At 40.7% G+C, this 23,998-nt stretch overlaps 1 protein-coding gene across 7 annotated transcripts in view; it reads left to right on the plus strand.

Moving 5' to 3' along the window:
* The window catches only part of TDRD7 (tudor domain containing 7), a 59,337-nt gene that overhangs the window by 28,515 nt on the left and 6,824 nt on the right, over positions 1-23,998 (plus strand). For 3 of the 7 annotated variants that reach the window (XM_059657420.1, XM_059657421.1, XM_059657427.1), the window contains 9 exons: positions 1,002-1,588; positions 4,861-5,047; positions 9,060-9,171; positions 11,104-11,306; positions 12,635-12,769; positions 15,124-15,210; positions 18,736-18,870; positions 21,330-21,440; positions 23,462-23,964. In XM_059657420.1, coding sequence (XP_059513403.1) covers positions 1,002-1,588; positions 4,861-5,047; positions 9,060-9,171; positions 11,104-11,306; positions 12,635-12,769; positions 15,124-15,210; positions 18,736-18,870; positions 21,330-21,440; positions 23,462-23,964 — 2,060 coding nt within the window. The remainder of the gene's footprint in view (positions 1-1,001; positions 1,589-4,860; positions 5,048-9,059; positions 9,172-11,103; positions 11,307-12,634; positions 12,770-15,123; positions 15,211-18,735; positions 18,871-21,329; positions 21,441-23,461; positions 23,965-23,998) is intronic. The other 4 variants (XM_059657423.1, XM_059657424.1, XM_059657425.1 and 1 more) reach the window with 4 other exon arrangements.

Genomic DNA, 23,998 nt, shown 5'->3' on the forward strand with positions numbered 1-23,998 from the left:
TAGGGAGGCGAGGACGTCTTGCACGCATGTATGATTGCCTTTGTGTCTGGAACACTCCCCTAAGGGCCTCAGTCACAGCTGAGGAGTAGCTGGACGGGATCTGACAAAACAGGAGCATCTCGTGTATCCTGAATTTCATATAATTTTCACATCATGAAATTTTCACATCAATCAATTCTTTGTTTTTTTCCCAACCATTTAAAATACAAAATTTATTCTTAGCTCACGGGTTTTGTAAAAACAAGGGATGAGCTGCATTGGGTTGGGGTCTGTAATTTTTGGTCTAGCAGTAAAAGGCTGGGCATCAGTTTCTCTTTTCTTTCTTCTCTTCCTATAGAGATGCCATCATGCCAAGCCTCTCAGGAATGTTATGCAGATAGAATTAGAGATCGGAGACATACAAATGCCAGGCATTTTTAACTCATGTTTATTGGAGGGGTAATACTTCAGCTAACCTTGAACTGTGGTGGTTGTGGAAACAGTACCTTACCTCTGGAGCATCTTTTTCTAAATGATGGAAAGCTGAATGTCTCCTCAGGCTATTGCAGGAAGAGGAGAGACAGTACTTCTGTTTAATCTAAATATTTCCTAGCTTTCTTCCCTGTGGTTTATTTCTGACAGTTCTAACACCTTTCACAGCTTCGTTCTACCTCGCGTTCAGTCAGTTTTGTAAACTGTTGCTTTGGATTTGGCAGAGAGACCTGAATGAGATGTGCAGCACACAGGGCAGAACCACTCATGGTTTCCTGGGGTTATTGGAGGCCAGATACCTCCCAGGGAAATTCATGCTATTTTATTTCTGAAATGTGTCTCGTGGTGTAATTTGCAGGTAAAGGCAATGCATTAAAGTCTTCGTAGTTGAGTCAAATGTACACGTTTGTGTTCTCTTGATTGATTCTAAAAGTGTTGCTCTTAAATTTGAAATGAATTTCTGGTACTGTGTTTTCAGATTGTTTATAGTCATTGAATTATCTATCATTCGCTTTCTTTAAAAATTTCAGGTGGAAAGACCTTACAGTGGTGGTCAAGACTTGCTTCTTTATCCAGCTAAGAGAAAGCAGCTTTTGAGAAGTGAACTGGACCCTGAAAAAGTGCCTCCATCTCCACTTCCTGCTCCAAAACAAGTATTACCACTAGGAGGGTGTCCCACAGTCATGCCAGGAGACTTTAAAGAGAAAGTCTCAGAGCTGCTGGTGAAATACTCAAATGGTCTTTGGGCCAGTGCACTTCCAAAAGCATTTGAGGACACGTACAAAGTAAAGTTCCCCGAGGATGCCTTAAAAAATCTTGCCTTGCTTTCTGATGTATGCACCATAGACTACATTTCTGGAAATCGCAAGAAGGCCATTCTCTATGCTAAACTTCCACTGCCCGCTAACAAAACCCTGATGGATGCAGGGCACGCACACGGTGACTATGCTTTCAGGTCCATGATTGAAGAAGAATATATGCAGATAGAAGAGAATGCTGTCGAAAGTGCCGATACCATTTTGGAGAATGTAACGGTTCCTCCGCTAGTCATTCCAACTGAGGCATCCCCCTCAGTATTGGTGGTTGAACTGAGCAACACAAATGAAGTGGTCATCAGGCAAGTTTTATTTTCTAAATTTTTAGGATCCTGGTGTACTGTTGTTACTTGCTTATTTTTCATGTGGGTGCTGGGGTTTGAGGAATAATAATATAGTCTAAGTTCTGTAGAGGTATAATAAAGTCTAATATATTCTTTTTTTTCTTTATATCTTTCACATTTCTCTCAACTACCAGAACTTTTTTTGTTTGTATCTCTTAGGAGACTTAATTTTTATTTCTACATTATGGCTATAGAAGTACATTTGCCTTGCCCACTAGATGGTGAGCAACGTGAAATCAAAGGACTTAAAAATTAATATCTATTTATTGTCATTCCCCCTGCTTAAAGCAAGTGATGCATAACTATCTCTGTCTAGCGCAATTCCATAGCTAGACAGAGATGCTTGGCCTCAAACATGGTAAAAAAATAATTAAGATCTACATATATTCTTAATATGTGTTAAATGTTCAAAATATACAACTATTCTTGAGAGAAAGGATTGCTAACAGTTTTAAAAATTGAAATGATAATATGGTATGAACTTGAGAAAAATTATACTTTGAAAGCATAATGGTAACCATGTCAAAAGTGATACCTCACCCATAGAAAAAGCAAGTCGCCCACTGGGTAGTTAATGCTACTAATCTGGGGCTCTGTAGCTTTTCCTAGAAGTCCAAATAGCTAAGCACCACCTCCTAGGATAATGCATCAGATTGGACCTTGGACCCAAAGATGCTCTGATTTTTGAGGCTTTTGATATCATTGCCTGGGAGGGAGGAGTCATTACCTGAGTGGCTAATGATAACTGGAGATAGAAAATGCAGTCCAGCTCTAGGTACTTGACATGGAGTTTTAGAGAAAATATAGAATACATAAAAAAATATTGAAAAACTCTAATTTGCGGTTTCTGACTGGGGATAAGAAAGGGAACTGGGCCCTGGCCCGTGTGCTCAGTGGTTAACGTGTTGGCCTATGCACTGAAGGGGTTGCAGGTTTGCTTCCCAGCCCCCAGTTGGGATGCATGTGGGAGGCAACTAGTCAATGTGTCTCTCTCACATTGATGTTTCTCTCTCATTCACCCCCTCCTCTCTCTTCCATTCTTGCCCTGAAAAAGCAATGGAAAAAAAATATATATATCCTCAGGTGAGAATTAACAACAACAACAAAAATGGGAACTGGTGTAGCTGGATCTCTGGAGGTATCAGCCTTAGGCTGGATCAATCATGTGATTTCTGATGTTCTTACTAAAGGGTTGGAGAAATCTGGATCAGTTCTAGGACTTCTGTAGGGAGGTTCCAGTCTATTCCAGGAGGACTCGGCCCAGCGTCCACAGGTTATTTAGATCCTTTTCCAGTGTCAACTTGAATCCTGGAGCTAGCAGTGCACATTTCAGCAGATGGGTAATGCCTGCCATGGGGCTGACCCTAGATCATTGGCATCCCCCATTGTCCTGAAGACAGCAGATCCCAGCTGGGCTGAGACCTGTTATACACCCACATCTTCATTCAGGCAAGGCAGGAAGCTCTGGAAACTAGACCTGTGACTCTTGAAAGGTCCGGAGAGGTGCTATAGCAGAACCCTCAAGTCAAGTATGGGATGTTGTCTCCGGTCTCAAAAATTAACTTTGTACTTATGGCATACCTAAATTGTCCTACATACATTCTTTGCCCAATTGCTTAGGTAATTTGGGGACAATGTATGACCTCATTCTTGCCACTAACCACTATCATACCAACTGTAACATTATCCACCTACTCCACCAAGCTGTGTACCCATCCTTCTCCACTGGTTGCTGCAGAATCTGCCTGCAGATCACACACTGCTTCTCACTACCTTCCTCCTCCACGGTAGGAGCCTGTGTGAGGTCAACAGCTAAGCCCGAGGGCTCTGTTCAGGCCTTTCTCTGCCAGTGACCTCCCAGGGCTGGAGCAGCACTGCAGGGAGGCCCTGTGAGGCTCCAGTCCCAGGAAATGAGCACTTGGGTGGAATTTCAGGTCTCGAAGAGACTTCGGAGGCAGAGTACAGCTGCATTTTAGGCAGTGCCTTCACATTCTTCAAGCTCAGTAAATGCAAAGTGTGACAGAGCTATATAGCTGTCTCTGGAGTCAGCTGTGTGCATGTAATAGTTGGTTTTAAAATGGTCCTTGCCTCAAAAGAAGCATTCTTTCCATATTGTGTATAATGTTTTAAAGCTTTTTTCTCTCTCTAGTAGTGGGTAGGATGACTGGGTATCTTCTGTTCTGGTGATAATTATAAGAATACATGAAAACCCTCCTAAAGGAATAGTATCTTAATGCTCAGTAGAACCACTTGGACTCTAGGTAAGAGCTAGAACAATACAAAGAACAACGTACTTATGGCATATCCCCATATCCCTGGCTCGGTGATAGCCTAGCCTTCTAACTAAAAAGCCTTCATCATGTGGCTGACATCTCCTGTTACAGGAGCCGCTTGATTCATCAGGTTTTGCATCCCGGAAGGAGGCCTTTGATGGAATTGTCTCTGAGGACTGAAGGGCAAAACTACAACAGCCTGTTTGTGGCAGAAAGGAAATAGTATGTTTTGGTAATATGAACTGAGACAAGGTGACTACAGTTGTCAGCAGCAGAAAATTGTAGAAGGAGATAGGAACATATCCTGAACACATACTTCTCAGGAAGCATACTAGTACAATGTCAGAGGCATTTTGCTATAACATGTTACCCCTTCTAAGGGTATCAGAACTCAACATTTTGTTGTAATGTGTTCAGTAAGGTGGGGAGGGGTTGTCACGTGGCTGTGTTTAAAGCTTTGTTTTTCTGTAGTAAAATTTCACTGGTTTTCGGAGCTTGGGCCTTGTTTAGACCCAGCCTTAGTTAAGGCGAAACTACCAACTGGATTCTCTGCCAGTAATCTGCAAAGCTCTCCAGCAGCCTTACTCAAAATCTCTCCGCTCTTGCTGTCTGGCTTCCATTGGAATCTCCATGTTCCGTGTCTTCCTCTCGTCCCTGGAGTCTTTTCTCAGCCTATCCTCCTGAAGATGCCCCAACCACTGGACGTGCTTGAGCAGTTTTTGCTCTGTTGTGTGGTATATTGAACCTTGATTTTTTTTTTTGCATGAGTGCCACAAAATTACATTTTCCTTTGTTAGATACAATTGTTTGCTAAATACATGTTCTTCTCCCTGTTGATGTAAGCAAGTCTGAGACTGGAACCAAAGATGGAGGTAGAAAACAGTAATATTAGTGAATTCTTATAGATTGCCTCCTCCTGTGTTGCTTCATTTGTGTTCTCCTCTTTAACTAATCCAGGTATGTGGGCAAAGACTACTCTGCTGCTCAGGAATTAATGGAAGATGAAATGAAGGATTTTTACAGTAGGACCCCGAGGATCACACCAGTCCAGACTGTGCATGTTGGGCAGTTGCTGGCCGTCCACGCCGAGGAGGACGCTTGGTTACGGGCCCAGATCACCTCGACAGAAGGGAACAGAATCAAGGCAAGTACTTGTTTACTTTGTCGTAGCATTCAGAAGACAAGCACATGAGTTTTCAAATAAAAATGCTGCTTCTGATGGTGTACCCTAAGGACACAGTAAATAAACTGTTTTATTTTCTCCAGAGGTTGAAAAGATAATCTATAAAAGATTTTCACTGTCAGCTTTTAAGTCAGTGGTAGTTATATTATCTCAAAGTTTTAGTGAAAACAAAAACAAAAAATTCTCCGTGGAAGTGTCTGTAACCCATGATGTAATCAGGAAGAGGCCTTTATTCTCATTGCCTGGGAAAAAGAATAAATACTGATCACAGTTCTGTGAGTATCTGGTCAAGGTCAGTACTTCAAAGTGAGGGAAACAGTACAGATCAGAGGAGATCACAGCTTTCCTGTCCCTCTTCTGCCATCAGCTGAGGACCCCAAATAGCACTTAGACATGCTCTGAGGCCTGCCTTCTTAGTCGGCTTTCATCAGTCTCTCCCCTCAGCAGGCTCTGCGACTCCGAGACTTGGCATTTCCCTGGTGGTCAGCCTTTCCCCATTGCCTCCTCTTTCCCTCAGTGCAGAGAACAAGAACTAGAACTCTCTGGCCCTGAAAACACTGTTTTGTCTCGATTTTACAAGCACAGAAATACACTTCTGTTTCTTTGGTCTCTGTCCCATAATATAAAACGTGTTCCTAAAACTAATGTAACATTGTATGCTAACTGCAGTGGACAAATAAATTAAAAATAAATAAGAACGTTCCTTGTGCTAATGTCAGCCCCTGGCAAATAATCCCTTTTGTGTCCCCAAGTGCAGATAGCTTCTTTCTGAATCTGAGCATCAGTCCACCAGGTATTCTCCCCTGAAACCCTGCCTTCAAATTTACAGGGTCAGGAGGTCAGAAAGGGAGGTTGGCTGTTTCCTGCCTAGTTTGTTTAATAGGAGATACCCTGACCACCCAGTCACCGTTTGCCATTCACAGAGAAATTTAGGAAATTCCTTAATCAAATCTACCGAGATAAAACTTTAAGCAATTTGATGACCTAACTTTTAAAATCTGAAAATTGGCTAGCAGTTTCTAGTTTCTTAAAAGTTAAATCTTTACCATATATGGACCTTAAATATTTACACAGGAGGAAACATAGGTCCACAAAAAGGCTTGTATACACATTTGTAGCAGCTTTATTATTAAGAGTATTAATCTGGAAACAACCCAAATGTTCACCAACAGGTGAATATATAAATATAAATAAATTGTAGTTTATCCATATAATGGCATACTATCTATACTAATAAAAAGGTAATATGCTAATTAGACCAGGAGACCTTATGCACGTCCTTCTGGACAAAGCCATGGTGGCGGGGCTGAGGCAGAGGCGGTTAGGGGCTATCAGGCCAGGAGGGGAGGGCAGTTGGGGGTGATCAGGCCGGCAGGGCGGGGGGGCAGTTGGGGGCGAGCAGGCCAGCAGGGGAGCAGTTGGGGGAGTGCAGGTCTGCAGGGGGGAGCAGTTGGGGGTGAGCAGGCCGGCGGGGGGGTGGGGCGGCAGTTGGGGGTGAGCAGGCCAGCAGGGGGTGGCAGTTGGGGGCAATAAGGCTAGCAAGGGGGGGAAGTTGGGGGTGAGAAGGCCGGCACCGGGGACAGTCAGGGGTGAGCAGGCCAGCAGGGGGGCAGTCGGAGGCGAGCAGGCCAGCAGGGGGGTGCAGTTGGGGTGATCAGGCCAGAAGGGGGGCACAGTTGGGGGCAATCAGGCCAGCAAGCAGAGTGGTTATAGGCGATCAGGCAGGCAGGCAGGTGAGCGGTTAGGAGCCAGAAGTCCTGGATTGCAAGAGGGATGTCCAACTGCGGGTTTAGGCCCAATCCCACAGGCAGTCAGACATCCTCCAAGGGGTCCCAGATTGGAGAGGGTGCAGGCTTGACTGAAGGAAACCCCTCCTCCCCCTGTGCACAAATTTCATGCACTAGGCCACTAGTTCAACAATAAAAAGGCATGAACTGATGAATAATTCTATATTAGTGAAGTCGAGAATGGGGAAAGTTCATCTGTATGATAGAACTCGGATCAGTGGCTGCCTGGGACAGGAGGTGGAGGGGGGTTAATTGCAAAGGAGAAAGAGAACTCTTTGGAGCGACAGATGGTCTATTATCTTGATTGTGTGGTATCTACATTTGTCAAAACCCATCAAACTATACTTTAAATGGGCATTTTTAATTCAGTGTAAATTGCACTTGGATGAAATAGAAGCAGGCTTCACGACTGGTGAGTATGAGAAACAGGAACCTGAGGTTGGTGCCGGTTTGCTTGACCAGACCCACATCTCGGGAGTCTGCTGGTTATTGCTCAGGTGGTGCTGTGAGATCTTTGGCCACGTGATGGTGCCAGAGAACCAGGAATGGACTGGGGCCTGATAGGATTCTGAGCCTGTTTGTGCTGATCCACAGCATTAAAGAGAGAAATATTACAGTGTGGAGAGTCAAGCTGGTAATCCATGGGCAGATGTTTCATAGTCGTCAGCTGCCATACAAATAGATGATATCGTGATTTAAAAAAAGAAAAGAAAAGAAGCTCTAAACATGACAGAAAACTTTAGAAGATTTTAGAGCTGTTATTCTTCAGTCTGTTTGTCGGTGCTAGGAATATATTCTAAATTTCCCAGGAATCACGATCACATATTCTTATCCTACTGTCAGGTCATGTTATCTCCAATTTGGGTCTGGGAATAGCAGAATCCATGTGGTAGGCGGTGGTAGCTATTAAAGGAAACAAAGCTGCCTGAATCCTGAGGCCTGTGGGAGGAAGAACAGGTGCTAAGTTGAGACTGGAGACATGGACCTGTCTGCTGAAATGGCAGGCTGCCTGCAGTAGGGCCCCTGCCGAGATCTAGGCCAAGGGAGCAGTGAGTCGATATGGACTCTGAGAGACGGTTCTCTCCAATAGGCCATGTATAGGCTCCACCGATCCAATGATCAGGTGGTCAGGGAAAGGCAGGCCTCTAGCCTTATCTTCCTTGGATTCTCTGCTTGAAAGAAGTTTTGTTTTGTGTGTTTGGTGCCATAATCTAAGAACTAAGAAACTGTGAACATTAATTTGCTGCGAAAGCAAAACGATTACTTAGTCTTTCTGTGCCCTGGGTTTTGCCTTATTTTGTTTTTGTAATAACAGTCAACTGCTTTAACTAGAGGAATAGTCTCCCAGTGTCCCTCAGATTCTATTTATCATTCTAAAACACAGCTTAATGTTTTTTTCTCAAAAAAGGGCTTTGCTTATAGAGTCCTTTTCAATGGCAGGTTCTGCTCATACTTTAAAAATACTATCCAGACTCTTAATGATCTGCTCTAACGGCGAGGAAGTGTGGTGCAGATTTCTGCAAACACAGAACTCTTTCCAGCAGATTTGGGGCCTTTTGCTGAGCTAAATGAAGACCTAACCCAACTCTATACCCGGAAAACAACAAAACAAGCAAGCGTTTGTTTGTACGTGTAGAATTCAGTGTCACCCAGCCATGGCATCATTGTTGTCATCGACAGAAAGCATCTGGGTCCCTGGAAGCATAATAGCTGAGAGCAGCCATCCTAGATGCTGCTTTGGGGATTTAAAATCTGATAAATACCATCAGAGTGACTCCCTCTCTAGGAACAAATAGCTTTGCCTCCGGATACAAATCCTTGGTGGAAGGGTGTAAATCAAAAAGGAATAAGCATTATGATGTTAATGAAAGGGAGGGGCAGTCATAGCTGGCAGACCCAAATGGGTTTGCTGCTGAGAAGTTGTCAACAACAGAGCATCAGAGCTCAGCAGGCTTCCGTTTCCTCCCCGTTGGAAGTCAGGAGCCCTGGGTTCCCTGGTCCCAGCCCCAGCCTTTCTCTTCCAGGCTAAACCAGGGGCACCTCTCCTGGCATTTCCCAGGCAGTGTGGCCCACTTAAATGGTGATCATGGAATAAAATAGAACCAATTAAGTACCTCAAGTGATTTTTTAAGAAGTGAGGATAAAGAATTTTACTTGAACCTAAGCATTGTTTCTGTTATCATTAGGTATGCTATGTTGACTATGGATTTAGTGAAAATGTTGAAAAGAGCAAAGCATACAAATTGAACCCAAGGTTCTGTTCCCTCTCATTCCAAGCTACAAAGTGTAAGCTAGCAGGTAAGAGAAACTTTTTTGAAAGCTCTTTCCATTTTGATACGTTATTACCATTGTACTTTGTGGTTAAATCCTAAAATGTACTAAGTATCCGAAGGTGTTTATAATGTGTTATTTTATGAAAGGTATAAATATCATGTCTAATATCATCTTTATCGGATGTGATCATTATAAAAATATAATGTTTTTATTATATTTTGTTATATAGAACATACATATTTTATTTTATTATAAATATGTCTGTTGGCCATCTTAAAGGGTTGTTGTTTTTTATCTAAATTTCCACTAACAACTGCTGGAGGCCCTGTATCATGGAATTTGATCAGTTTAAATCATGTTGTTCAAACTGTTTTGAAGTGACTCCCAGCTTCATTCATTCCTAGCGAGATGGACTCCGGGTGCTGCTTACTACCAAGCAACACACTTTCATGCGCCCACGCATGAGTTTGGCCACAGGTCATGTGCACTCTCCTGCAGTCACTGTTCCTTCCTTTCCTCCTCAAGGAGCATAGAGGAATGCGCATGTGTGAGAGGGACATTGTAGGGATAAACTGGGAGTATGGAGGATACGGTGGCCATGTTAGTGATGAAGAAAGACATTGAAATATGTATGCATCATGCCAGGAGAGGCTGAGCTAAATTCAGAAAATGATCAAAATTCTTTCATGAGAATTAGCCCTGTGAAGAAATCCCTCCTTCCCAGGAAGGGTAAATCTTTGTGTCAGAGGAACTGGGTTTGGCTCTATCTGTGGGATAAACCTCAAGTTATTTTAAAAGCCTGTTACAAACCTGTGGGAGTTCGTTTTGAAAAGAATTTGTCAGCATAGGACAAGATTTAGGATGCTGAAATGAAAGAGCAGTTGATAAGAACGATAAAGTCATATGTGTGGAGAACAGAACAAGAATGAGAGAAATGTTGCTCTGAGGGATCCTGTGAGCTTTTGCGTATGGACCTAAAGGCGAAAAATATAGAAATAGACATTATAATACCATGGGGGAGGCGAGAGCTAGTTTTAATTAGTTTAATGATTAACTTAAAGTTGTCACATATACGATACATGGAATTGCAATTTTCAAAGAATTTAAAGAGTAATTAGACTATAACAAAATTCCTCTCTATCCGTATTATGATAAACACTATTGAATCTTTCTACAATAAGTCAGAAAGTTCCTTGGTATCTTTAGGGTCATCATGGTATACTTAAAAGAAAGAAGGAGGAAAGAAAGGAAGAAAGGAATGAAGGGAGGGCGGTTGTCTAAATTTCCAATAAATGCATGTTCATTTTTATAAGAAAAATAATTGTGTATATTTAATTAGAAAATGAAAATTGTCAAGGATATAGTTTTGGAAAGAACATGACAAATACATGATGGGCAGAAATGATTGAAAGCATTTTTTATGCATTAGATTTTTTAAAAATAAATGTTCGTATATAAGGTGAAGGTTACTTCTTCTATGGTAGAAATTCTGATTCATGGTCAATTTTTCTTCTTGTTTTAAATTGCCTGCTTTAGTGTGAGTATTCAAAAAGGCATCCACATTATAATATATATTTTAAAACCTAAAGGTGGTTATTTAAATGAGATTGTAAAACACAGCTTCCCCATAAAATTTAAGAATTTTGTAGTAGAGTCTTAACTGTAATAAGTATCCAAATCAAACACAACCCAGCTGGCATGGCTCAGTGGTTGAGCCTTAACCTATGAACCAGGAGGTTATGTTTCAATTCCTGGTCAGGGCACATGCCTGGGTTGCAGTGTGGGGCATGCAGGAGGTAGCGATCAATGATACCCTCTTGTCACTGATGTTTCTATCTCTCGCTCCCTTTCCCTTCTTCTCTGAAATAAATAAATAAATAAAAACCACAATCCATCTATCCATCTTAAAATGATTCTTCTAACTAAGTAGAAATTAAAATATTCACTGTTTTTCAGGGTTGGAAGCTCTCAGTGATGATCCTGGTTTAGTGAAGGTGGTTGAATCTTTAACTTGTGGGAAGATCTTTGCAGTGGAAATTCTTGAAAAAGCTGATATTCCACTTGTTATTCTGTATGATACCTCAGGAGAAGATGATATCAATATCAATGCCACCTGCTTAAAGGCCATATGTGACAAGTCACTTGAGGCTCACCTTCAGGTACCACTGTGACCACTGCTATCATCTGTTATACATATCATAGGAAAGGAAGTTATCAGAAAAGGATGTTGTAAATTTTAGGCTAATGCTAGATACAGACAGATTACATATGTATTGAGAAAAAGGGGCAGAGGGGCTGGAAGTGAGGAACATGCCAAAACCATAATAGTAATTATTAGGAATTGGATCTTTGTTTTATTTTCTAGTTTCTATAATATATGTAATAACTTTGTATGAAATTATTTTGCAAAGACAATAGGGGAGGATATTACAAAGGACAAGAAAATTAAATCAATGAAGATGTTTATTAAAGAACTAGAGGCCCAATGCACAAAATTCGTGCAAGAGTAGGCCTTCCTTCCCCAGCTGCCGGCACCCGGCACCAGGCTTCCCTTGCAGCTCCAGCCTCGTCCAGACGAATTAGCATATTATTCTTTTTTTTATTATAGATTAGCTTTAACATTTTAAAAATGTGAAGAATAAAACCTTTAAATAAATTATAAAACAAACAAAAATAAATTATAAAACAGCCACTGTAAAGAATAGGATGAGATGTTAAAAATGATCATTTTAAAGGCTTCATGGCAATGTTAGGAAAATATTTGTTTTAGTGAGTAGAACAACAGTGAATTATTTTTATGTTATGATTTGACTAAAGATGGCTAAATTAAACCTCTACTGTGATTAAACATTTTTTAAATTATAAAATTCTTGTGGCCTGTGGACACAGATTAGAAAGTAGGTGATAATGGGATTGATTTGGTGATAATTTTTTATTTCCATTTCTGTAATGTTGAAAAAATACGTTTTATGTAATAATTCTTTTTCTAAATTAATGGAGAGAAAATAAAATAAAGCTTTTCAGACAATGGAAAGTGTTAATAAGTTAATGTATGCAAAAAGTCTGTTTTATGCCTGATACAGATGATATCAGATATTTCTTTTGGAAAGAGAGGAACCTAAATTAGTTTTTACATTTAAGTTATGGATTTTATTCTGTCCTATTTATCCTCCAACTTAGAAGATTTTTACATATGTGTTTATTGATTTCAGAGAGGAAGGCAGAGGGAAGGAGAGATAGAAACATCAATGATGAGAGAGAATCGTTGATTGGCTGCCTCCTGCATGCCTCCTACTGGGGATCGAGCCTGCAACCTGGGCATGTGCTCTTGACTAGAATTGAACCTGGGACCTTCAGTCTGCAGGTCGTATCCACTGAGCCAAACCAGCTGGGGCGAACTTAGAAGATTTTTATATAGATACCCCTTATATAGGGAGGAACTATGCTCTATTCTCAAGCCTCCTTGGCATGTCCTTGTTCGTTCCAGGTTGATGCCATGTACACAAATGTCAGAGTGACTAATATTTGCTCTGATGGCACACTCTACTGCCAGGTGCCTTGTAAGGGGCTGAACAAGCTCAATGACCTTCTGCATAAGATAGAGGATTACTTCCATTGTAAGGTATGTCAGAGCATCATCTACCTCTAAAGTTAGTCCTGAAATTGCAAATAAGTGGCCTCTACATTTATGTGCATATGAGTAACTTTTGAATAGTTTGAGGTAGAATAGTGGGTATTAGCCACAGATTGCCAGTGTAAAACAAAACAAAACCCTTCCCCACACACACTGGTTTCTGCATTATAAAATGAGGGTAAAACTGTGTACACGTGGGATTGTCAGGAGAACAAGTTGCAAGCCTGCTTAATGAGCACAGAGCCTGGCTAATTAAGTAAGTGCTCCGCAACTGATAGATTTGTTACTGATAAGGTGCAGGTGATGACCCTACAGTGTCTGCCTGTCTGCCAGAGCCAGCTGGCTCCTCTGCCTTGGGCAGCAGTGAAACCATGGAATTTAGGAGAATAAGACCTCTGGCGTCACCTTCCCCAAGCTCTTTATGTTCTCTGAGAACCTACCACCTCAGCAAATGTGGTTCTGCAGTTTAAATTTGTTAATGAGCGTCTTACCCTTTAAATGCAGTAGTCTTTTCTGAATCAGGATATGTAGAGGTTTTGATTTAAGGTTCTAAGCCAGGGGTGGGCAAACTTTTTGCTCGAGGGCCACAATGGGTTCTTAAACTGGACCGGAGGGCCGGAACAAAAGCATGGATGGAGTGTTTGTGTGAACTAATACATGTTAACACTGCTGCTGGTGAAGGAGCAGAGGGGAGAGCAAGAGAACCCTCCGCTCTTTCGGCTCCGCAGGCCCGATAGAACAGCCGAACAGGCCGGATCCGGCCCGCGGGCAGTTTGCCCACGGCTGTTCTAAGCAGTGGTTCTCAACCTTCTGGCCCTTTAAATACAGTTCCTTATGTTGTGACCCAAACATAAAATTATTTTTGTTGCTACTTCATAACTGTAATGTTGCTACTGTTATGAATCGTAATGTAAATATCTGATATGCAGGATGGTCTTAGGCGACCCCTGTGAAAGGGTCGTTCGACCTCCAAAGGGGTTGTGACCCACAGGTTGAGAACCCCTGTAAGTGGTTTCCTTAGCTCCATTAGGACATTATAGTCACAATGCAGAATATGCTGTGATTTCTGAGTGATAAACCCTAATGCCACTTCCACCCTGACTCCCTCGCCCCTGGAAGTGACCCCTGGCCTCTAACCTACAAAGCACACTGCGGCCTCATGGCACTTATGCAGTCCTGAATTTTAGCAGTTTGGGTAGTGGTTTGTCTTAGAGCAGTGATGGCGAACCTTTTGAGCTCGGCGTGTCAGCATTTTGAAAAACTCTAACTTAACTCTGGTGCCGTGTCACATATAGAAATTTTTTGATATTTGCAACCATAGTAAAACAAAGACTTATATTTTTGATATTTATTTTATATATTTAAATGCCATTTAACAAAGAAAAATCACCCAAAAAAATGAGTTCATGTGTCACCTCTGACACGCGTGTCATAGGTTCGCCATCACTGTCTTAGAGTGTAGGCTTCTTGAGGGCAGAGACTGAGCTTTACTGGTAAGCGCCTTCATTTAGGTGCTGTAGTACCTAATCCAGTGTTTTACATAGAATGGTATTTCCTAAATTTGTGCTGAATCAGGTTAAGCCTGTATTCAGACTACAGCCTAGAATTAAGGCATTAAATCTATAGTTTTGCCTCTTTCTGTGTTAGAGATGTTTTAGATAGATCTCAAGGTCATTAGGATTGATTTGCTAGTCTATCTTGGAGAAATCTGACACATCCAGAGAGGCTGACGCCAGCACTCATTTGCATGCATGTGCTTACAACCTATGGTGGTGACAAGCACTCTGGATAGTCCCTGGTGCTCTTGTAACCCAAGTGGAGGCATGACCTGTGGGGAAGAGTAAGATACCTCGGCAGGTCCCCAGCTTCAAGGGTGGAGCAGAGGAGGATGAAGAGACCTAAAGCTGTGATGTGTTGGCTTTCATGGGCTCTGATGTCCATATTTTAAGATCCTGTGTTTGAATCTAACTGTTAAGTGATGAATAAAGAGACCTTATTGACAGCTCGCCCAGCCTCCTCACTGTTCTGCTCTTTGTCGAATTCATCCTCCCTCTTCATGTTTAGCTGATGGCTCCAGAGCCTGCATGAATCACACTGACCTCCCCCCTGGCCTTTTTAGACATTTTAACAAGGCTAATTTATGAGCCATGTGCAAGGAAGGAGCGTAGATCGCTGCCATCAACAAGTGTAGAGAAGCGAGGCAGAAGTTCTGTGACCCTGGGCTTGTATCCTCGGATTGCATGTGGGGGAAGCAGTCAGCCTGTGCCACACGCTGTTTCCCTAGTGGTGTAGCAGATGCTCTTTGCTGAGAGTAATAAAGTGTCATGCATTCTGTTTTGCAGCACATGACCTCAGAGTACTTCGTTTCCTTACCCTTCTGTGGGAAGATCTGCCTCTTCCTTTGCAAAGGAAAATGGTTGCGAGTAGAGGTAAAAATTCGTCACTTGACTTTTTTAAAAACTTATTATGAAATATTTCAAACAAACAGACAAGTTTTTTAAAAATGGAAAAAGTAATTTGAGAAATAAAATATGACCAATATGGCCAATGCTCCCTGTCTTCAAACCCTTTCTTCTACTGCCACCCCTGAATTTGGTGTTTCTCATTCCTATTCATTTTGTTTTACTTTTGCTATGTTTGTATCTATATACACACACTTTTACTATCTAGATACTTTCATATACAGGTACGAGAAATATAGAAATGAATATAAATATTTATAATAAAAATAAATGAACATGGTATAACTAGATGAAAAATGTTTTTAAAATATATATAAGTAGTAAAATGTATTGGTTCTTCTGAGACATGCATTTTATTCTTTGTGAGATTCATCCATGTCCACATGTGCAACTCTGGTTCATTTGTTTTCATTGCTGTGTGAAGTAACCATGTGTGAATATGCCAACATTGTCATTCCATTCTCCTGATGATGGATATTTAGGTTGTTTCTAATTGTTATGAGCAATGTCACCACGAACCTTCCTGTGCATATCCCCCAGGGCACATGTGTAGGAAAGGCAGTTCTGGGTATAGGAAACACGTATCTTCAGCTTCACGAGATGATTGCCCAACTGCTCTCCACAGTCGCCCTTCCATTGACGCTGTGACCCTTTGAGAGTTCCAACTTCTTGGGGGTGTCTCAAACACTCTCTCCCTCCTGCCCAGAATGGCTTTGGCTTCAATGTTCACACACTCTATTTCCAGTCCCTAATGAGTGTCTTATTTTCTTATGAGCTCAGTTATGAATTTGAAAGGTTTGTTATATTTTATCATGTATTTCTTCATGTTTTTCAAAGATGGATTTTCTATTTTTGTGGTTACTGTTTCTTTCCGTTCTTTGTGTCTTTTTTTAAACATAGCTAATTTTCCCAATTGTTAAAATTGAAAAGTTGGGCTTTATTTTATTTTCTCTGTTTTTCCTTTGTTACAGAGGTTCTTAATGTAGGTGTGGAGACCTCTACTTTGAGGGTTCTTGGAAATTTGTGTGTGTGTGTGTGTGTGTGTGTGTGTATTATGTATCTTGGGGGAAAATATCTATAATTTTTGTAAGATTCTCAAAGAAACTAACCCTAAGAAGGTAAGAACCATTGCTCTATTGATTTTTAATACTGTGTAAGCAACATATTGAAACTAAATTATACTGATTTTCCCTTTATTTCAGTAAAACTTGGTCATGTCTACTTTAACGAATGCAGCGATTTTAAAGTAATTCTTGTCATTAATGTGAATGTGTGTCAGAAGGCTGAGATCTGGGGTTATAGGAACAAGAGTTTTGTGCTTAGCTATAAACTTCAAAAACATGACTCATTAAGAAGAACATGGCATTATTTGAATTTGAAAGTTTGTGATGTTTAGTGTATAATATATAAATGCACAAATACTAATTTCTTTAAACTTTTATTTTGAAATAATTTTAGACTTTTAAAGAATTGCAGAAATAGTTCAGAGTTCCTATATGCCTCTTACTGACCATCTCCAAATGTTATCATCTTGCATATAACCAATATCAAAACCAGGAAATTAACACTGACACAATATTATTAACTCCACTTCAGAACTTCCTGACATTTCCCAGATTGTCCCTCAAATGCCCTTTGTCTGGCCCAGGATCCCAAGTTGTATTTAGTTGTCATGTCCTCTCAGTTTTCTCCAACTGGCAGTTGCTCTGTCTTTGTTGTTCATGGCCTTTTAAAGGGCAGCAAAATTTTGTAGAGTATCTCTCAACTTCAGTTTCTTCAGGCTATGCCTATTTGATAAAAATAACTTTTCAGCATATGCTCAAATCTGTAGAATAATATCTAATACTATTTTTATTACTATCAAATTGTGTATTGAATATCTTTGAGAGCAAAAGAGTGTATTCTTTTAGTGATGCACATAAAAAATTAAGGAAGGAAAATTGATTAATGAAAAGCAGATCATGGGTTTAAATGATATATTTGCTCTTGACACATCAATTTGAGTACCTGTGCATTTTTAACTTATTCTATACATCCAGTCAGCTTCATTTCGTGGTTGTCCATCTCCCTGCCATCACTCTTCCTCTACACATATCCTGAGTGGTCTGATTCACTTTCTACAGTATCATATGTTCTAATTTTTGTAAATCAATTTTTTGTAAAAGCACGGATAAAAGATTAAAAGGATAATTATAACCTATAGAATATATATGTATATATTATTCACTTATAGGATATATGTGAAATGCCAATTCTAGGCATTTTCTCCTCCTGAAAGCTTGCTCTAACATCTACTTCCTGTCTGGGTCAGGTGCCCATCTCTATGTTCTCATAGTTTCTAACTTTATTATTGCCTGTACTACATTATTTTATGATTATATATTCGTGTTATCTCTTATGAGACTAGGAACTCTTTAAGATGTGAAAGTATATCTCTGTGGCCCAATTATGCCTGGATATAATAAGTATTCAATATATACCATTCCTACTAATATACATACTCAGTGTATATGTTTGAATAAATACATTTTAGAAGGCTGCCTCATTGTACTGTTTGTGTTTATCATATCTTAAGAGATTTAAAAATTGTATTAATGAAGTATTCTCTGGGGCAGTTGAACAGGCTTTACTTCTGGGAAACCTGACTTCCATGCCAAGACTGGTTCAGTTGTTCATGGCAGTCATCGTGTTGAAGGCACCACCATTCCTGTGGTGGCAGTTAGCGCAGCTGTGGGCATAAAGTTCCCGCCCAGATGACCACCCTCATGGGGCTGCATGTGGCCAGCGTATTCAATGATGCCAAATGTCACAATGACTTATTAAGGGAAACTATGGGCATTTAAAGATTCACCTAGTATCTTATAAATCAAATGTTGCCTTGATTTAATGTGTAATTTTCCCATTTTTGAATCACTAATTTGGACTTATTTTACCTCTCTATGACTTTCTGAGTTTCAAATTTTTAGTTAGAGCAAATGAAGATAATTATCATTGGGTTTTCTGACAAAGCTACAAAATACCATTTATGGTTTAAAAATATATAGCATTTACTTGCTAAAAGTAAAATTCGGACTCTGAATTATCTCTATTCTTTATTTCCGCATTGCTAAGACACAATCGTTTTTTTCTCACATTTTAAGATTGTGGAGAGCAGACTGCATCCTATAATCAGCAATACATAATGTGTCAAATTGTTTTATAGTCAGTAGTGTCCTAGAATTGAAAATATAGTAAATATTACTATATTTGTTAATTTTACTGATTATTACTAGTTTAGTGATTGGTACTGACTAAATAAATTAACAACAAGATGTTGAAATCCAATCTACTCTAAAAGAATACATGTAAGTACTTTTTAAAGTAAGAGATAATTTGATAACGGAATTCTGTGTTGCTTTTACATGCAGTTTAGAGTTGAACAAAATGTCATGGCACAGAACCGTTCTGACCTTTGGGATGTGCTCATTAATGAGCCAACTTGTCTCATTGCAGATCATGAACGTTCACAGCAGCCGGACTCTGGATGTTCAATTCCTGGACTCCGGCACCGTGACATCCGTAAAAGTATCTGAGCTCAGGGAAATTCCCTCTCGGTTTCTACGAGAAATGGTTTCGATACCATCTCAGGTACTGTGTGTTACAAGCTCAGGAGGTTTGCTGGAAGAGACTTGAATGTGTTTGTAATCATGTTGTGAGATACCCAATCGGTTTTGATCTTCATAATGATTGAAGTCCGAGTTTGTAACAAAATTGGAAATGATCCAAATGTGGTTGTTCACTCGTTTCCAGATATAAAATTCAGCTGTCTTAGATAAGAATACCGGTCAGACTTATAGAACATTGTTTGATGTTTGTTTTCAAGTATGTTCGGTCATTGGGGTATGTTGTCCAGTTAGAGGTTCCATTTTAATAATTTAGTCAGTGCCAACTTCTACACAGCTTTAAGGTATTGTATATAAGTAATTACTTCCAGAGTTCTTTGATTAGAACACATTATCTATGGAAATATGTTTATATTTAACATTTTCTTATATGATGTTTTCCCCATAGGTTTTAGTAAAAAGATTAACCTCAGCCTGTTTCTCCTCTATTGGTAAAAAAAAATTGAATTTTGAATTAATTTAAATTGTTTAGAACTATGTCCTACCTTTAATTTTGTTTTTTGGTTTTTGAATATATTTTTATTGATTTCAGAGAGGAAGGGAAAGGGGGAGAGAGTTGGAAACATTAATGATGAAAAAGAATCATTGATCGGCTACCTCTTGCATGATGGGGATTGAGCCCGCAACTTGGACATGTCAGAACCAGGAATTGAACCGTGACCTCCCGGTTCATAAGTCAACACTAGCACTGAGCCAGGCTGACTGGGCTATTTCCTACCTTTAGGAGAAGTAGAGGATTTTGTATAAAAATTAATCTTTTTTGAAAATAAAATTGTTCGACGTTCTGTAATTTTAAAAGGCTGCTTGACTTATATGTGCAAGAAGATATCTTATGCCATCAAAGCTCAGTGAATAAAAAGCACTTGTTCATAATCAGCATGGCTTTTATTTCTCTCACTCCAGTTACCAGTACCTTTTCTAAAATGACTATTACAGAGCAGCTGTTTAACTTGGGATCAAGCCAGTTTTCAAAATCACTTTTATTGCTCCGCCATAATTTTGAAAATTGTTAGACTTTTAAGTGCTACTTTCCCTTGATAGCACCTCTGGCCTCTATACCCCTTGTTAGAACATCCACCATGGCCAGCCTTACGGAGGGGAAGGAGATGGGGGCTCCATCCCACTGCTTCTGACTGTCTGAAAGTCACAAAGACCTTCTTTAGCTACAGCATTAAAAGCCATGACAACTTTTTCTATTAATCTTATCCAAATTCGCTGTATAATAGATGTGAAGTTGGGGGGACTCTAAAAACTAGTGAGGCCAAGCCTCTGGCTAACAGCATCTCCCCAAAAGGTCTAAGTCAGAGCAGCAAACTGATGGCCTCTCGGCCAAGCTGACCCATGAATATTGGGTTTGGCCTCTTGGCTCTTAGTGTTTTAAAATGTGAATTGGTTGCCAGAATTTAAAAATCAGATAATTTCACACTTGACAAACTAGGAAATCGGACAATATTGAGTGTTCTCCTTTATGGGACAGTACTCTGTGGAGCTTGGCAAGTGGCATTCTCCCCGGAGGGCCAGTATGCTGGCCCCACCTGGCCGCCTCACTCCCTCACCACCTGCCTGGCCCCTGCAGGTATAGAGTGTGTGACCTCATCCAGGGGACACATTGAGAGACTCAGACCCGAAAGAAGAGGATATGACAGGGAGGACGTCGCCCAGAGAGGAAAGAAGGAATCCAGGAAGTAGGTTTTGTTCCCCTCACAGAATTGCCTCCATCAGTTCAACGGCTTCCATGAGACTGCAGGGGTCCCTGAGGTCACCTTTTACTACCACCTGCTGTAGCCATTCTACAAAAGCTTGTGTAGAGGTGGTGGAAGGCGAAAGGATTGTGGGAACTGAGGCTTTTAGCTATCGATGGGTCTCAGTTTTTCTTCATTCTCATTACAACCTCCTCCCAAAGGTGAGCAGAACTGCCTGGCACCCACAAGTGCTCAGGAAATGCTGAATGAAGCACATGAGCCTCCAAGAAGATTTTTCCAACAGGACTCAGTTTTCATCCAAATGACACTTCATTTTTTTTTTTTTTTAGTTGGGTTTAGAGGGAAGACCTAGACATAAGTCCCAATCCTGTCTTCTCGGTTTTGTGATCTGATAGTCTCTCCACATCTGTTTCGCCATCTATATAATAGGGTCACAACGTTGGCCTGTCAAGCAGAGAAGTATTGTAGGGTGAGAAGTAGGTGAAGTGCCTGGTATGAGCGTTGGCTGGTAATAGGAGTAAAGATAATAGTATAATATAAACAGAGCCAGGAAGAAAGCAGGTGCTCCAGCCTGGGCACTGTGGTTGTCATTATTAGCTATTGCTGTCGCTTGCTTTCTATCTTGGCAACATCTGACTTGTAGGAAAAGAATATTGACGTTACTCACAAGTACCTATTTTAAGGTAGTGTGCTTGCTTTTCCATCATGTTTTCTTTTTCAGGCCATCAGGTGCTGTTTAGCAGATGTTCCACAATCTGTTGGCATGTGGACGCCGGATGCTGTGCTTTGGTTAAGAGATTCTGTTTTGAATTGCTCGGACTGTAGCATTAAGGTTAGTTATCTTATTGGTCTCGATACATTTAGAAAGGGAGCTGTCAGCCAGAAGGGCTCATTTGTTTGTGTGTGAAAGAATACTGTAACCTGATGCTTTCACGCCTGAGATTGGTTACATGTGTAGTGAAAAGATATTTCATGGTTTAATTTTTAAAAATATATTCTTATTGATTTCAGAGAGGAAGGGAGAGGGAGAGATAGAAACATCAGTGATGAAAGAGAATCATTGATTGGCAGCCTCCTGCACGCCCCCTACTGGGGATCGAGTCTGCAACTGGGGCATGTGCCCTTGACAGGAATCGAACCTGGGACCCTTCAGTCTACAGGACGACACTTTATCCACTGAGCCAAACGGTTAGGGCTCAGATTTAATTTTTATGTAAGAACTTATTCTGAGGAGTGGCCACATTAGAGGGGTTAATGGGGGCGGGGGGGGGGGGGGAGACATCTGTAATACTTTTAACAATAAAGATAAATTTTTAAAATGAACTTACTCTGTATCTCCAATACTATTTTAAAACCCTTTATATAATTTTCCCGTTATTATCAAGGTAGCAGACATGGTTCTCTGCTCCTATTTTGTACCGGGATAAGGAATTAAATCCCCAACAGAGGGACCACCATATAAGTCTTGATAAATGTTTCTAAAAATCATTTAAGTCCTCTATTTCTTTTTTTCTAATAGATTATCAACAAATTATTTGCTTATAATCCTGTTTTTTGCCTCTTTTCCTAAAGTTTGCTTCAACTGCTTGATTTATTTAGTTTGGTTTTTTTTATACTTTTGCACCTTCATATCAAAAACATTGCTCATATTTCCAAGAATAGAAATGCAAAATGATATTTCTCTGTTTTAACTAATGCAAATTGTGTTGTCATTTTATATGAAAATTTAATAATGAAATGTCCTTGAGAAATACTTTCATGAAGATTTCTAAATTATTCTAGCTCACACTGATTTTCCTCTCTTCATACTCCTTTCGGGTTTATAATGTGCAGTTCCTCACTTAATTATGTATCATTTTATATTCTTTAATTTTCACATGATAATGAATATTGTTTTCTCAGCTATTTTTTCAGCTCCTAAATTCAGAGCATTGGCTACTCAATAAAAATATTTTAATGGTTGATTTTTGAAACGGTACTTCTGTATCATAAATGTCAAAATGAATTAGCAGTCAGTACTTTGTTAGCACTCCAGATGATGAATTTAAGTAGATTCATCTTGCCAGGGGGAAAAAAAACAATTTTAAGTAAATCACTGCAGCAGGATTGCCTCTTCAGGCCTGGTCTCCGCCTTTCACTCCTGGCCTGATGTGATAAAAACTAGATGTGGCTAGAAGTATCTCATGTTTGTCATTTCTAAGATAAGCCAGAGGAGCTGATGAGAAGACTTGAACAGTCACCTAGCAGTACAGCCCATTTTCAGTGTCTGGTGTTCCCAGGCAGACACTCCGCTGACAGGAAGAGGTAGCAAGGTGGTCAAAGGTCTCCTGGGCAAAGGTGCAACCTGCCCCTCTGGCCCGGAGCTTCCCTCCTCTCTCACTCCCGAGGTCCCTCTTCCCTCAAGTAACGGGAGGGGGGAGGGCTGAGGGCAGATATTAGGACCAAATAAGGAGTTTAGACCAGAGGTCCTGGAGGGTATGGCGAATGTCAAAGCTTTTTCCTCCCTCCAGTGTGAGAGGACACCAGCCTTAAGCAGAATGCTTGCTGGATGCTCTGCCATTGCTGTGATTATTTATTATTATTGAAGTTGAGTGATGAGCACATGTGGAAGTTAGTACATTTTTCACTTCCATAAGCTTGTTGCTGGTTGCTAGACTACTTAAGAGCTTATCCATTGCTACAGATGTGATAGATAATTCATCTGACCTTAAATAAAATGACTTTGAGCAAGTTGGGGTGGGGATTTTTTTTGCAAAATACTGTGCTTTAATATTTAACGTTAATATTATAACCACCTCTCGGAGTTCAGTGTAAACTTGGATTTCTTGAATTGGTTTTTTACGTTTTCCAAAGGTTACAAAAGTGGATGAAACCAGAGGGGTCAACCACGTTTATTTATTTACTCCTAAGAACTTCCCTGATCCTCACCGCAGCATTAACCGCCAGATTACTAACGCAGACTTGTGGAAGCATCAGAAGGACGTGTTTCTGAGTGCCCTCGCCAGTGACGCGGGCTCTCCCAACAGCAGAGGCGGGCACACCATCACTGCGAGCAGCTCCGGGGAGAATATCAGAAAGAGCCTCGTGGAAGTCAGCAAAAAGCCCGTGGTGGATCCCATCAGCGCTTTCTCCACGGAGCAGCTGCCGCCTCCTGTGCACTTGGCAAAGCCAGGGGAACACATGGATGTGTACGTGCCCGTGGCCTGCCACCCGGGCTACTTTGTCATCCAGCGGTGGCAAGAGATCCATAAGCTGGAGGTTCTGATGGAGGAGATGATCCTGTACTACAGTGTGTCTGAGGAGCGCCGCGTGGCAGTGGAGAAAGACCAAGTGTACGCCGCCAAAGTGGAAAATAAGTAGGTCCCTGGACAAAGTGTTTTATTCTGTTTC

Source organism: Myotis daubentonii, chromosome 11 (genome assembly GCF_963259705.1).
Source record: "Myotis daubentonii chromosome 11, mMyoDau2.1, whole genome shotgun sequence".
NCBI classification, from domain to species: Eukaryota; Metazoa; Chordata; class Mammalia; order Chiroptera; family Vespertilionidae; genus Myotis; species Myotis daubentonii.